Source organism: Cladophialophora bantiana, assembly GCF_000835475.1.
Source record: "Cladophialophora bantiana CBS 173.52 unplaced genomic scaffold supercont1.4, whole genome shotgun sequence".
In the NCBI taxonomy this organism is placed as follows: domain Eukaryota; kingdom Fungi; phylum Ascomycota; class Eurotiomycetes; order Chaetothyriales; family Herpotrichiellaceae; genus Cladophialophora; species Cladophialophora bantiana.
This window is the reverse complement of record NW_015971578.1, coordinates 2,051,312-2,062,011: the sequence shown is the minus strand read 5'-3', so window position 1 is coordinate 2,062,011 and position 10,700 is coordinate 2,051,312. Positions and strand designations below refer to the sequence as shown.

Here is a 10,700-nt window from a genome sequence, read left to right as displayed (position 1 = left end):
TGCACGAGAGTCTAGCTTTTCTTGAGACGCTGGCACATCCAAACGAGAGCCCATCACCCCGCGGGTCGATCCACTTTCTCGTCTCCTTGTATCCAATTCACTCCCTCGCAATCCGGTGAAAGAGAAAAGAAAAGGGCTGGTGATTCTTGTCGACCACCTCCGCCATGGTCAAAGACATTGCCCCAAGAGCGGGTTTGCCTGCTGATTTCCTTTGGGGCTTTGCCACTGCCGCGTTCGTATCTCCATTGCTAATCTACAGCTCACACTAACGTGGTGCAGATATCAGATTGAAGGTGGTACCACGGCAGATGGACGAGGCCCTTCAATATGGGATACCTTTTGCAAAATCCCCGGCAAGATTGCTGACGGCAGCTCCGGGGATGTGGCATGCGACTCATACCATCGGACGGCCCAGGACATCGAGTTGCTCAAGAAGCTTGGTGCCAAAGCATATCGTTTCTCTATCTCCTGGTCGCGTGTCATTCCGCTGGGTGGCCGCAATGACCCAGTCAATGAGGCCGGGCTCCGCCACTACGTCAAATTCGTTGATGACCTCCTCGAGGCAGGAATCGTGCCCTTCATCACACTTTTCCACTGGGATCTCCCTGACGAACTCGACAAGCGATATGGAGGGTTCTTGAACAAGCACGAGTTTGTCGCCGACTTTGCCAACTATGCACGAGTCATGTTCGAGGCCATGGGTTCTCGGGTCAAACACTGGATTACATTCAACGAACCATTCTGTAGTGCCATTCTCGGATACAATGCCGGCGTGTTTGCCCCAGGCCATTCCAGTGACAGGAAGAGGAGTACGGTTGGTGACGGATCTACCGAACCTTGGGTAGTCGGCCATCACATCCTGCTGGCACATGCTACTGCAGTTAAGATCTACCGAGAAGAATTCAAGTCGCGGGATGGAGGAGAGATCGGAATCACCTTGAACGGTAAGCTTCCTCCCGCTCTGACTACCCGAAATAACACCAGTCTCACATGGTGCAGGCGACTGGACCGAGCCTTGGGACCCCGAGGACGAACAAGACCGAGTAGCATGCGATCGCAAAATCGAATTCGCCATCTGTTGGTTCGCCGACCCTGTGTATTTCGGGCACTATCCAGAGTCGATGGTAAAGCAATTGGGTGACCGTCTGCCCAAGTTCAGCGAAGAAGAAAGCGAACTCATGAGGGGTTCGAACGATTTCTATGGCATGAACCACTACTGTGCCAACTACATCAAGCACAAGGAAGGCCCCGCCGACCCGCTCGACTTCGCAGGCAACTTGGAGATCCTCATGGAAGACAAGTACGGCAACAGCATCGGGCCTGAGACACAAAGTTTCTGGCTCCGGCCTCACGCTCCAGGGTTCCGAAAGTTGATGAAATGGCTGAGTGACCGATACGGACGTCCGAAAATCTACGTGACAGAGAATGGCACGAGTCTGAAGGGCGAGAATGACTTGTCGCGCGACGAGATCCTCGAAGATGACTTTCGGTGTGAGTATTTCCGGAGTTATATCACCAGCATGGCGGAGGCTGTGGCCGAGGATGGATGTGATTGTCGTGGGTATATGGCTTGGAGTCTCATGGAGTAGGTCCCCCCCCCCCCCCCCCCTCCCCGGGGGTTCCTTGTCTGTAGATTTCTGGTTGCAGACCCATTGATGCTGACACATGGACGCACAGCAATTTCGAATGGGCTGAAGGATACGAGACTCGCTTTGGGGTCACATATGTTGACTATGACAACGACCAGAAACGGTACCCGAAGAAGAGTGCTCTGGAGATCAAGAAGATATTTGACGAGTACGTTGGGAAGATATGAATGGGGACTGTTTGTCAGATCAATACCTCGAGTGCTAGAGAAGGAGAGCCATTCATTGTAATATGGCATGAGACCTTTGGAGTTTTGTGGTATTTTCAGGGGACGATGCATTCAGGGACTGCTTTAAAACTCGGATCATATACCGCCAATACGCCAGTCAAACTGGACAGTGGATGTGCTTTGCTCGGCTGTTTGATGATTGATCATGGAACTACGTCTCCTGACATTTGCAACGTTGTGTATTATTCGAGTCGAGAGCGTAGACTGTTTTGGGTAGCTGGCAGCTGGAGGTTGTGGCGGCCTCAATCGGCATCGGCTTCTGGGAGAATCTGCGGCCGACGGTCTCACCCTCACATTTTCCTCACTTTATAAAAACAATTCTCCTCGCCCCTTCAACATCGCACAGATACCCTGTAACCCTCGGAGGTCTTTTCGCATTCTCACCAAATCATCATGGAGACGCCCACGGTGCCCATCAACTTCGTCCCTGCAAAGGCGGGCGAGACGTTCAAGGTTGGAACCATCACCATCCGAATCATGGAGGATGGCTCGAGAACAGGTTTGTGTCCTATCTCCTTCAGCCACAGACTTGTTATGAATTGACTGCTAATGTTGTGGTGCAGATAGTAAGTGTTGACCACCTGCTGAGCTCTTTCTGGTCGCAACGTACTGACTGACATGCCTAAGATCGCATTGGCAGGTGAGTCTTTGGGGGTTTCCTCTTCGACGGCCTTTGGGATGTGACGTCGGGAATATGACCTTGACTCGAATCTCAAGTGCCGAGTTCACGGTCCCTCCGCATACTTCGGGGTAAGCATCCGAGAAATCTGGCACTGCAAATCTTGCTGGGTCGTGGTCGTGAGGCTGACATGGTTGGATGGCGTCTTTTTGTTTATCAAGGCCACCTCCACACTGGCATGAAATGGTAAATATCAAAACACCACTCAGCCCAATCCAAAACCAAGCACCCTACGTCCCGCTAACCTCTCCCTTGCCGTCTAAAGCACGACGAAACCTTCCTCGTCACCCAAGGCACTTTGCGCTTCCACGCCCTCAACGGCCAAACCGTCGATGCAAAGCTCGGAGACTACGTGACGGTCCCGCCGCGGTCGCCGCACACATTCAGCAACCCATACGACGAGGAAGCCAAGTTCTTCAACACCTACACGCCCGCCTTCTACATCAACTACTTCCGGCTTCTGGCGACCATGAACGAGCAGGGAAAGCCAATGAACCCCGAAGCGAACCGCAAGGCCATGGCTGTAAGTTACCTCGCCCTCGCTTCTACCCGTCAGCGTATGTCTTCTAGGTGGTTCATGTGCTGATTGATGCCTGCTGGGGGGGCTGCCGGGCAGTATTTCGCGACCATTGGCGTCGCGGACGACGAGATGCAAATGGACAAAGAACAGTTCTACGGCACTGCAGCCCCGTCGAAGAAATGAGGTTGGATGAACAAGTCTGACGGGGGGAGCTGTGTGAGGTCTCGCGAAAGAGCTCCTCGAAAGTCGTCGTCGTTGTCGAGCAAAGCTCAAAATGCTTTCAATGCTCCTCGATCGCAATCAACCGTGATTCAAGACAGGGAAAGGGAGACAGTATCGACAACATCGCTCCGTTGGTGCTCAAGCTCACGCTCATGCTTGTTCCTTCCTTCTCACACCTATCTCGTATCCACGGTTGCAGTCGCAGTTGTCCACACTCGTCTGATGGTCATTTTCGCCATTCGCATCGGGTTTTTCTTACCTCTGGTCGGATGTTCGCATTTCGCAAACGCCAAAGGTTGCAGTGCAATGCGAGTTCTGTGTGGGTCGATTGCCCAATCGTCATGAAAGCCCAATCTTGAAAGCGATACGTGATTATCTACAAGGATAGCATGTATTTTCTATGCCGGCCTCGTAAATTAACGTCCGGGAGAATTCTATCTACGCTTCTGAGACAAATACACCAGCCATGCCCATGCCCGTGCCGATGCACATACTCGTAACGCCGACCTTTTGCTTACGCCGCTTCAGCTCTGAAAGCAGGGTCACCACTTGCCGCGTACCCGTGGCGCCCAAGGGGTGGCCGATAGCACTGGAGGGATGGGTCGTTAGCGTCTATGGCTCGATTCCTCAGAATAAAGAAGGGGGTGGAGAGGAAACTCACATGGCACCTCCTCGGACGTTGACCTTGTTGATATCCAAGCCGAGTTCGTTGACGCAGTAAACATACTTTTACCGAGCCCATAAGATTAGCTTCGGGCACCCTTTCCTTGGTAAGAAATGGAAAATACAGGAGAAAACTCACCATAGAAGCAAAGGCTTCGTTGATCTCGAAAAGATCCACGTCGTCCTTGCTCAAGCCGGTCTTCTGCAGGATCTTGGGGATCGCCAGACTCGGGCCGATGCCCATAATGCGTGGCTCGAGGCCGACGACCGTGCTCTTGACATACTTGCCGATGATCGGCTGGCCCAGTCTCTGGGCCGTTGACCGCTTCATCATCAGCACGGCCGCTGCCCCGTCGGTGACTTGGGAAGCATTGCCTCCCGTGGTGGTCGGTCCCCATTGCGGGAAGGCGGATCGGATCTTGGACAGGCCCTCATAGGTGGTGCCCGGTCTGATGCCATCATCCTTGTCCAGCGTGATCACCTTGGCCTCCTTGGTCTTGGGGTCGATCCACTTGGTCGTGACCGGGGAGATCTCGTCCTTGGTCCAGCCTTCTTTCTGGGCCTTTTCGGCGCGGTTGTGCGACATCTCGGCAAACTTATCCTGCATCTCCCTCGTGATGTGGAAATCGCGGGCCACATTCTCCGACGTCCAGCCCATGGGCTCGACATTGTCCTTGGCGATGGGGTGGGACATGATGGTTTCGCTCATTGGCGGAGGGGCGTCTCTGTTGGACGACATGCTCTCTATGCCCACGGCGATGCCCACGTCAATGATGTCGATGGCAATGGAACTGGCAAGGGTCTGGATGCTCAACAGGCCCGAGGAGCAGAACCTCGAAGCAATGCTCGTGGCTGTGGTGACGGGGAATCCCGCGGCGAGAACGGCACTTCTGGCCACGAAACCTGGAGCGGGTTGGAGGACATTGCCCACACAGACATCTTCGACCAGGTTAGGGTCGATGCCGGACTTGTCCTTGATGGCTTTCAGCACATGGACCAGGAGCTCGTCGGTGGTGGTGTCCTTGAGTCCGCCCTTTCTGGCCTTGGTCAGCGGAGTGCGCGTGGCACATGTGATGACAATGTCGTCGGGGTTCTTTTCTAAGATCTGCTGCAGGCCGGGAGAGTGGCTTGTAGTTGATGTGGAAGAGAGCTGGCCCGAGATGGCGTCGAGGCGTCTTTGAGCGCTCATTGTGCTGGGTATGAAGTAGAGAAGCCACTGATTCCGACACAGAGAGGAGAAGAAAGACAGAATATTTGAAAGTATGTACACACTAGAAGTATAAGTATGGACAATAGTAATATTTTAATGTTGATGCGAGAGGTTGTCGAGGCGCTTAAAGCGGCCATTGATGTCAACGGTCAAAAGTTGCCTCGGCATCTTCGGAGTCTTGAGCTTCCGGCAGTTGTTCCGGGCTCTTTGTCTTCTCAGTCACGCACGCTCCCTCTCTCACTCTCTCACTTCACTCGCTGCCTCAACTCATCGCCACCACCAGGTCCCTCCCTCCCCATCCATAGCTACTCCTGATGTTGCTTAGTTTGCTGGTTGGGACGACAGTCTCACCTTGCTGGACAGATGCCAACCACCCAAAACCCAGCGACTTGCCCACTGGCCCCACCTCCACATACAAGTTCCATTTTGATCCCTTAGGGTCTAACCGGTAAGTGTGAATTCAAGGCATATTTGGTCCAGACTTGAGTCCACGATGGCACAGTTCAGCGAGACGATTGTGTGGGATTCGCATTACATTCCCCTCTCTTCCTCCCTCCCTTTTATGTGGCTATATTAATATATTAAACCTGTTCTGTCTCGTCTCTCTGTTACTCCTCCCCCTGCATCTCTCTAGCACCCGTGGGGCTCCCCAGGCGCTGTGGCTGTTGGCTCGTCAACTCACTAGGCTAACGTGGGTTCTCCAATTCTTCTCGGGCCGGGGAACCGCGTCTAGAACGGTGAGAGCATCCGTTCCATCTCTTCTCAAGGAACCCTCGTTGCCTGGGGAGATTTCCGAACTACCCCCTCAGGACCTCAGACGCCTTGCTCAATATCCCAAGACATCTTTACGTCCGTACGCCGCTGACGGATCACTTTATTCCAGCCTCGTCCATGTCAATTGGCCAAGGGAACCCCCAACACGAGCAAAGTAAACTTCCCATACTTGCTTCAGTCACAATTAGCCCGACAGGGATACCTTACGGCACTCACCTACTCCAGTGAGATAAATCAGCATCGACCTCGCGACCGAGGCACGGCATCTATTAACGGAAAGGGGATTTCGTGCTGGGTCGCTGTTCTAAAAAGATCCAATCTTCAGCTCAGTCGATTCGTCTCTCCCTTCGCCGAAAGCAGACCTTCAATTTATAACTTTCACTTGGGAACCTTTACGTCTGAAGATGGCCACCATAGCGGCATCCACCGCCGCTGCCGCGGGTCTGCTCTACTACGTCGACCAACGCATTGGTATTAGCCGGGACATCAAACAATACCGTCACGAACAATCCTTTACGAAGCGTATGCTCCAATTCATCGATAAACTCGGTCCTCAATCACCTCACCTATATCGCATGCTGGAACTCTGTGATCCAAATGCTGATGCATTGTGGTTCGAGGGTCGCTCGTGGAACTTCAGAGCTCTCAAGGCTCAGGTGGACGAAATCGCACTCGGATTGAAGGGTCTGGGCGTTAAAGATGGAGACATTGTTGCTGTGTTTATGACGAACTCGCCCGAGTTTGTCGTCACCGCCTACGCTCTAACAAGGCTGGGAGCAGCGCCTGCATTAATCAACAACGCCCTGAGAGACGATACATTGTTGCACTGTGTGCGGTTGCCGAACTCAAACCTGATTCTCAGCACCCCGGATTTGGCGGGTTATGCGGCATCGGCAGCGCAATCGATGGGTGGTGGAGATGTCAAGACAGTGAGGTTGAATCTGGGTTCTTTTCGACCTACGCCGCTCTCAAGTGATATTGGAAGTGTAATTGACTTCCCCTTCCCAGATTCGTCCATATCACCTGCCTCGTCATTGCCACCAACACCACCCAAAACCCTCGGCTCAGTCGCCGCCCTGATCTACACTTCCGGTACAACAGGCAAACCAAAGGCCTGCAGTATCAAAAATGGCCTCATCTGTGCCGTCGCATGCACTTCTTCCCCTGACGCCTCCAACCCGAAGAAATACCTTCATGGTCTCCGTGCATACTCATGCATGCCCCTTTTCCATGGCACTACATTCTTCGCTGGGATGTGTTATTCCGTGGGACAGGGAGGTTGTTTCTGTTTTGCGAGGAAATTCTCGGCCAGAGGGTTCTGGAAAGACGTGCACGAATCGCGCGCCACGAGAATCCTATACGTTGGTGAACTGTGTCGCTTCCTACTGACCACCCCACCGGGGCAGTTTGATAAGAAACACAACGTCATCGTGGCCGCTGGCAACGGACTGCAAAAGGATGTCTGGGTGGCCTTCCAAGACCGCTTCAATGTCCCCGAGGTCCGCGAATTCTACCGCTCAACTGAAGGACTCGTCAAGTTCGACAACGTACACCGTGCTGGGCAGCCTGGGGCAGGGAAAGTCGGGTACCTAGGCCCGTTGAGGAAGAAGATCCTGGAAAAGGACCAGTTCATCATTAAATTCGACTACGATACCGAGTCACCGGTCCGCGATCCAAACACTGGCTTCTGTATTGTATGTGCAAAGGGCGAGCCGGGCGAAGCCATCGCACGGATCCACAATCTCTCGACGTACACTAACTACCACAACAATGATTCCGCGACGGAACAGAAATTCCTCCGAGATGTGTTCGAGAAGGGCGACCTGTGGCAGCGCAGCGGAGACCTGCTAGTGCAAGAAGGGGACAATTGGGTGAAATTCGTGGATCGTATAGGCGACACATATCGCTGGATGGGGGAGAACGTGTCGGCAGGAGAAGTCAGGGCGTTCATTTCCGAGTTGCCCGGAGTCAAGGACGCCGTTGTAGTGGGCAAGCGACTGGCCAAATATGACGGACAGGTCGGCACCGCGCTGATTGTACTCGACCCAGAGACCAACAGCAGCAGCAGCGGTAGCGGGGAGCAGCGTTCCGGATCGCTTGCCCGGGAAAAAGTGTTCATGAGCCGCCTGTTCAGGGTGCTGAGAAGCAAAGGTGTCCCGCGGTACGCGGTGCCACGGCTGGTCATGGTGCGCAACGAACTCGTCGACGTGGGCGACACGTTCAAGCACGCCAAGATGGTCGTGAAGAACATTGATTGGGCAAAAACCGCCGACCACCAAGGCCAGAGGGCAAGGAAGTATTATCTCGACCTCGAAGAGGAGCGGTTCAAGGAGCTAGACGCGGAGAGTTGGAGGCGGATTGACGACGGGTCGGCCAAGCTGTAGTTTCTTGGACTGTGCAGTTGTTTAATACCTACCTGCTGGATTTGCCAACTGGGCCTAGACGTCGAGATACTAGGTAGAACGACCCAGGATATTACTCTATTTTAGGATTGGGGGATGCGAGAGCGACTTGAAAGAAAAAGAGCTGTTTCTCGACAGAGAATACCCAAGAACGCCGTTGTTAATTTTACCATTTAATATATACCTTCCGAAGGGAAAAGTCGACAAAAGCCCATCAATCGCACTCTGAATTCGGATTTGGATTTTCTTCCCCCCATTGGTAGTTCTTTGATTCATTTTGTGCTGTTTTCCATTCTATTTCATTTCCTGCTCGCTTTGAGATAGATATATATCATATGGACTCTGTCCCTCCTTACCCTTCCCTTGCTTGGTTGCTTGCAGAGTGTTGGTTGGCCTTTGAGAGAAAGCCACACAGAGGGAGAGAGAAAGATCTGTATCCAATGCATCCAATGAAAATATGCCTCGGTGTAGGCCTCCAAGATGTAAACCCCTGCTCTTTGTAGAGATGTCTCCCTTGAAAATTTTCTCTTTGCAATTCGGCCTGCCCAAGTGACTTGTCTCGACCCTGCTCTGGATGCATTGCGTAAAATGTTGAGCGATATGAATCCTGCATTCTTGTACATACGTCCTTGTTATGCCCTATTTGCCCGGCCAGCTGCTTTTCCGGCTTGACGTCTGGGCCATGCTCCTGCTTCTACCTTCTCTTCGTCCTGGCCGTATCCAGTCCACCACCATCCGCCCTCGCCCTTTGACGCCGTCCACCGACGAGTCGACACTCAGGTCGTACGTTCCATCCGAGTATCGTTCCTGTGGACCACCGACGGAACTCGCGCGTGACCGGGTATTGTAGCTGCTTCTTCGACTTAGGTGAGATGGAGGCATAGTTGTCTGCGTGCTCACTGTGGTCATTGTGCGGGTTCTTCCGGGACTACGGTCATCGGAAAAAATGCCAAAACTGGTCGTTGAGCCCGCTGTATCCTCCTGGGATATAGTATCTCGTGTGTCGGCAGTCCTTGCCCGACTTCGTCCCCGAATATTGTCTTCGCGATGAATGCCAACCGTAGCTGGACCCCACCTCGCAGTGTATCCTCTCCAAATCTGTTTCACTTCATGATCACGCCTTCTGACTAACTGGTCCAGCCGATCCTCCATCTCGAAAATAGCCTGTGTCGCCTCAGGCTCGAGTTCCAACGTCGAGGGGAACGAAAACATGGTTATTGCATCGTCGCTTTTGTCAGGAAATGACACGTTACAAGTTTCAAGAGCAATGTCCTTCTGAAGGAGACTCAATTGGATCGACAGGTTTTCCAGCTCATGAGTGTATCTGTCCAACACCTTTGACTCGGCCTGGCGTCGCATTGTGATATCACAGTCAGAACATGAGCCGTCGAGCACGTAAATCATCGGCGATGATGTTCCTTGATCGGGATTGTACGCACGCAGATGGAACGGTGGGTACGCAAGGAGACCCCTGCGATACTGCGCAAGTGTAGGCTGCACATTAAGGGGACGAGACATTGGAGGCGACGTGTGGGCACAGACTGTGTAGTAGTATGTGTGAGCATAAGCAGTCTCCGGATCTGGCAGAGGCGTCCTCCCGGCCGAAGCTGGCCGATTTGCAGCTGAAGCACCCGTCGCCCTGTTTTGGGGGGTGGCGGCGTTTTCCGGGGTCCCGGGAGCGGAAAAGATTATGCTGTAGCGACGAGATCTTGATCGAACTGGCAGAGGCTGAGGCGCAGGATTGATTGAGGCTTCAGGACTTCTCGGACCTTGCGGCAGACTGGAAGTCATTGTGGCGGTTGATGAGGGTGGGTTGAGGTCCACTTTTCCAAGGCCGACATTGTTGTTCGACCTCCCAAATCCACCATCCAATCCGCTACTAGAACTGCGTTCCAACAAGTCGTATTCGCCAACATTTGAGGTGGTGAATTGGACGGTTGCTGTAGACCTCCAGCTGGTAGGAGGGTAATGGCTTTTCACAGACGGAAATTTAGAATCTCCGCCTTGAAAGGTATTTGAGTGTTTCTTTATACCTGACCGCCAAGTACCTTGCTCGACTTCTTTTGCATCCTGGCCCAAACCACCAATCGTGATCCGACGTCGAAGGCGAGGAGGCCTTCCGGACTCATCTCGAGAGAAGGTTCCAATCTGGCCGAGAACCTCCGGCTGCATCCTTGGACTTGAAATTGGCCTTTGGGTGTTGGCTCTACTCAAAGAGTCCAAACTTCGAGGTTCTGTCCTTGGAAAGTTGGGATTCTGTTCATTTGCGGGGACGAATACGACTCCATCGACGACCTCAGGGGCCATTTTATATATGCACTCACATACAGTTCTTGGGGAGAAATATTTTGTCG

General features: G+C 53.0%; 5 protein-coding genes across 5 annotated transcripts; 3 read left to right on the top strand and 2 right to left on the bottom strand.

Annotated features, from left to right (window-relative positions):
- Window positions 1–164: 164 nt before the first annotated feature.
- Z519_03523 (uncharacterized protein) lies at window positions 165–1,816 on the top strand (the record flags this gene model as incomplete). Its single annotated transcript, XM_016761273.1, has 4 exons — window positions 165–232; window positions 280–944; window positions 1,000–1,585; window positions 1,678–1,816. 4 exons carry the CDS (start codon window positions 165–167, stop codon window positions 1,814–1,816), a joined length of 1,458 nt encoding a protein of 485 aa, XP_016623123.1.
- A 453-nt stretch (window positions 1,817–2,269) lies between these two features.
- Z519_03522 (uncharacterized protein) lies at window positions 2,270–3,258 on the top strand (the record flags this gene model as incomplete). The annotated part of the gene is made up of 6 exons (XM_016761272.1): window positions 2,270–2,375; window positions 2,504–2,516; window positions 2,594–2,626; window positions 2,717–2,741; window positions 2,821–3,078; window positions 3,172–3,258. 6 exons carry the CDS (start codon window positions 2,270–2,272, stop codon window positions 3,256–3,258), a joined length of 522 nt encoding a protein of 173 aa, XP_016623122.1.
- A 477-nt stretch (window positions 3,259–3,735) lies between these two features.
- Z519_03521 (uncharacterized protein) lies at window positions 3,736–5,149 on the bottom strand (the record flags this gene model as incomplete). Its single annotated transcript, XM_016761271.1, has 3 exons — window positions 3,736–3,886; window positions 3,959–4,023; window positions 4,100–5,149. The coding sequence occupies 3 exons, from the start codon at window positions 5,147–5,149 to the stop codon at window positions 3,736–3,738; spliced, it is 1,266 nt and encodes a 421-aa protein (XP_016623121.1).
- A 1,199-nt stretch (window positions 5,150–6,348) lies between these two features.
- On the top strand, window positions 6,349–8,328 carry Z519_03520 (uncharacterized protein; the record flags this gene model as incomplete). The annotated part of the gene is made up of 1 exon (XM_016761270.1): window positions 6,349–8,328. One exon carries the CDS (start codon window positions 6,349–6,351, stop codon window positions 8,326–8,328), a length of 1,980 nt encoding a protein of 659 aa, XP_016623120.1.
- Window positions 8,329–8,985: 657 nt separating this feature from the next.
- Z519_03519 (uncharacterized protein) lies at window positions 8,986–10,653 on the bottom strand (the record flags this gene model as incomplete). The annotated part of the gene is made up of 1 exon (XM_016761269.1): window positions 8,986–10,653. The coding sequence occupies one exon, from the start codon at window positions 10,651–10,653 to the stop codon at window positions 8,986–8,988; it is 1,668 nt and encodes a 555-aa protein (XP_016623119.1).
- Window positions 10,654–10,700: the final 47 nt, after the last annotated feature.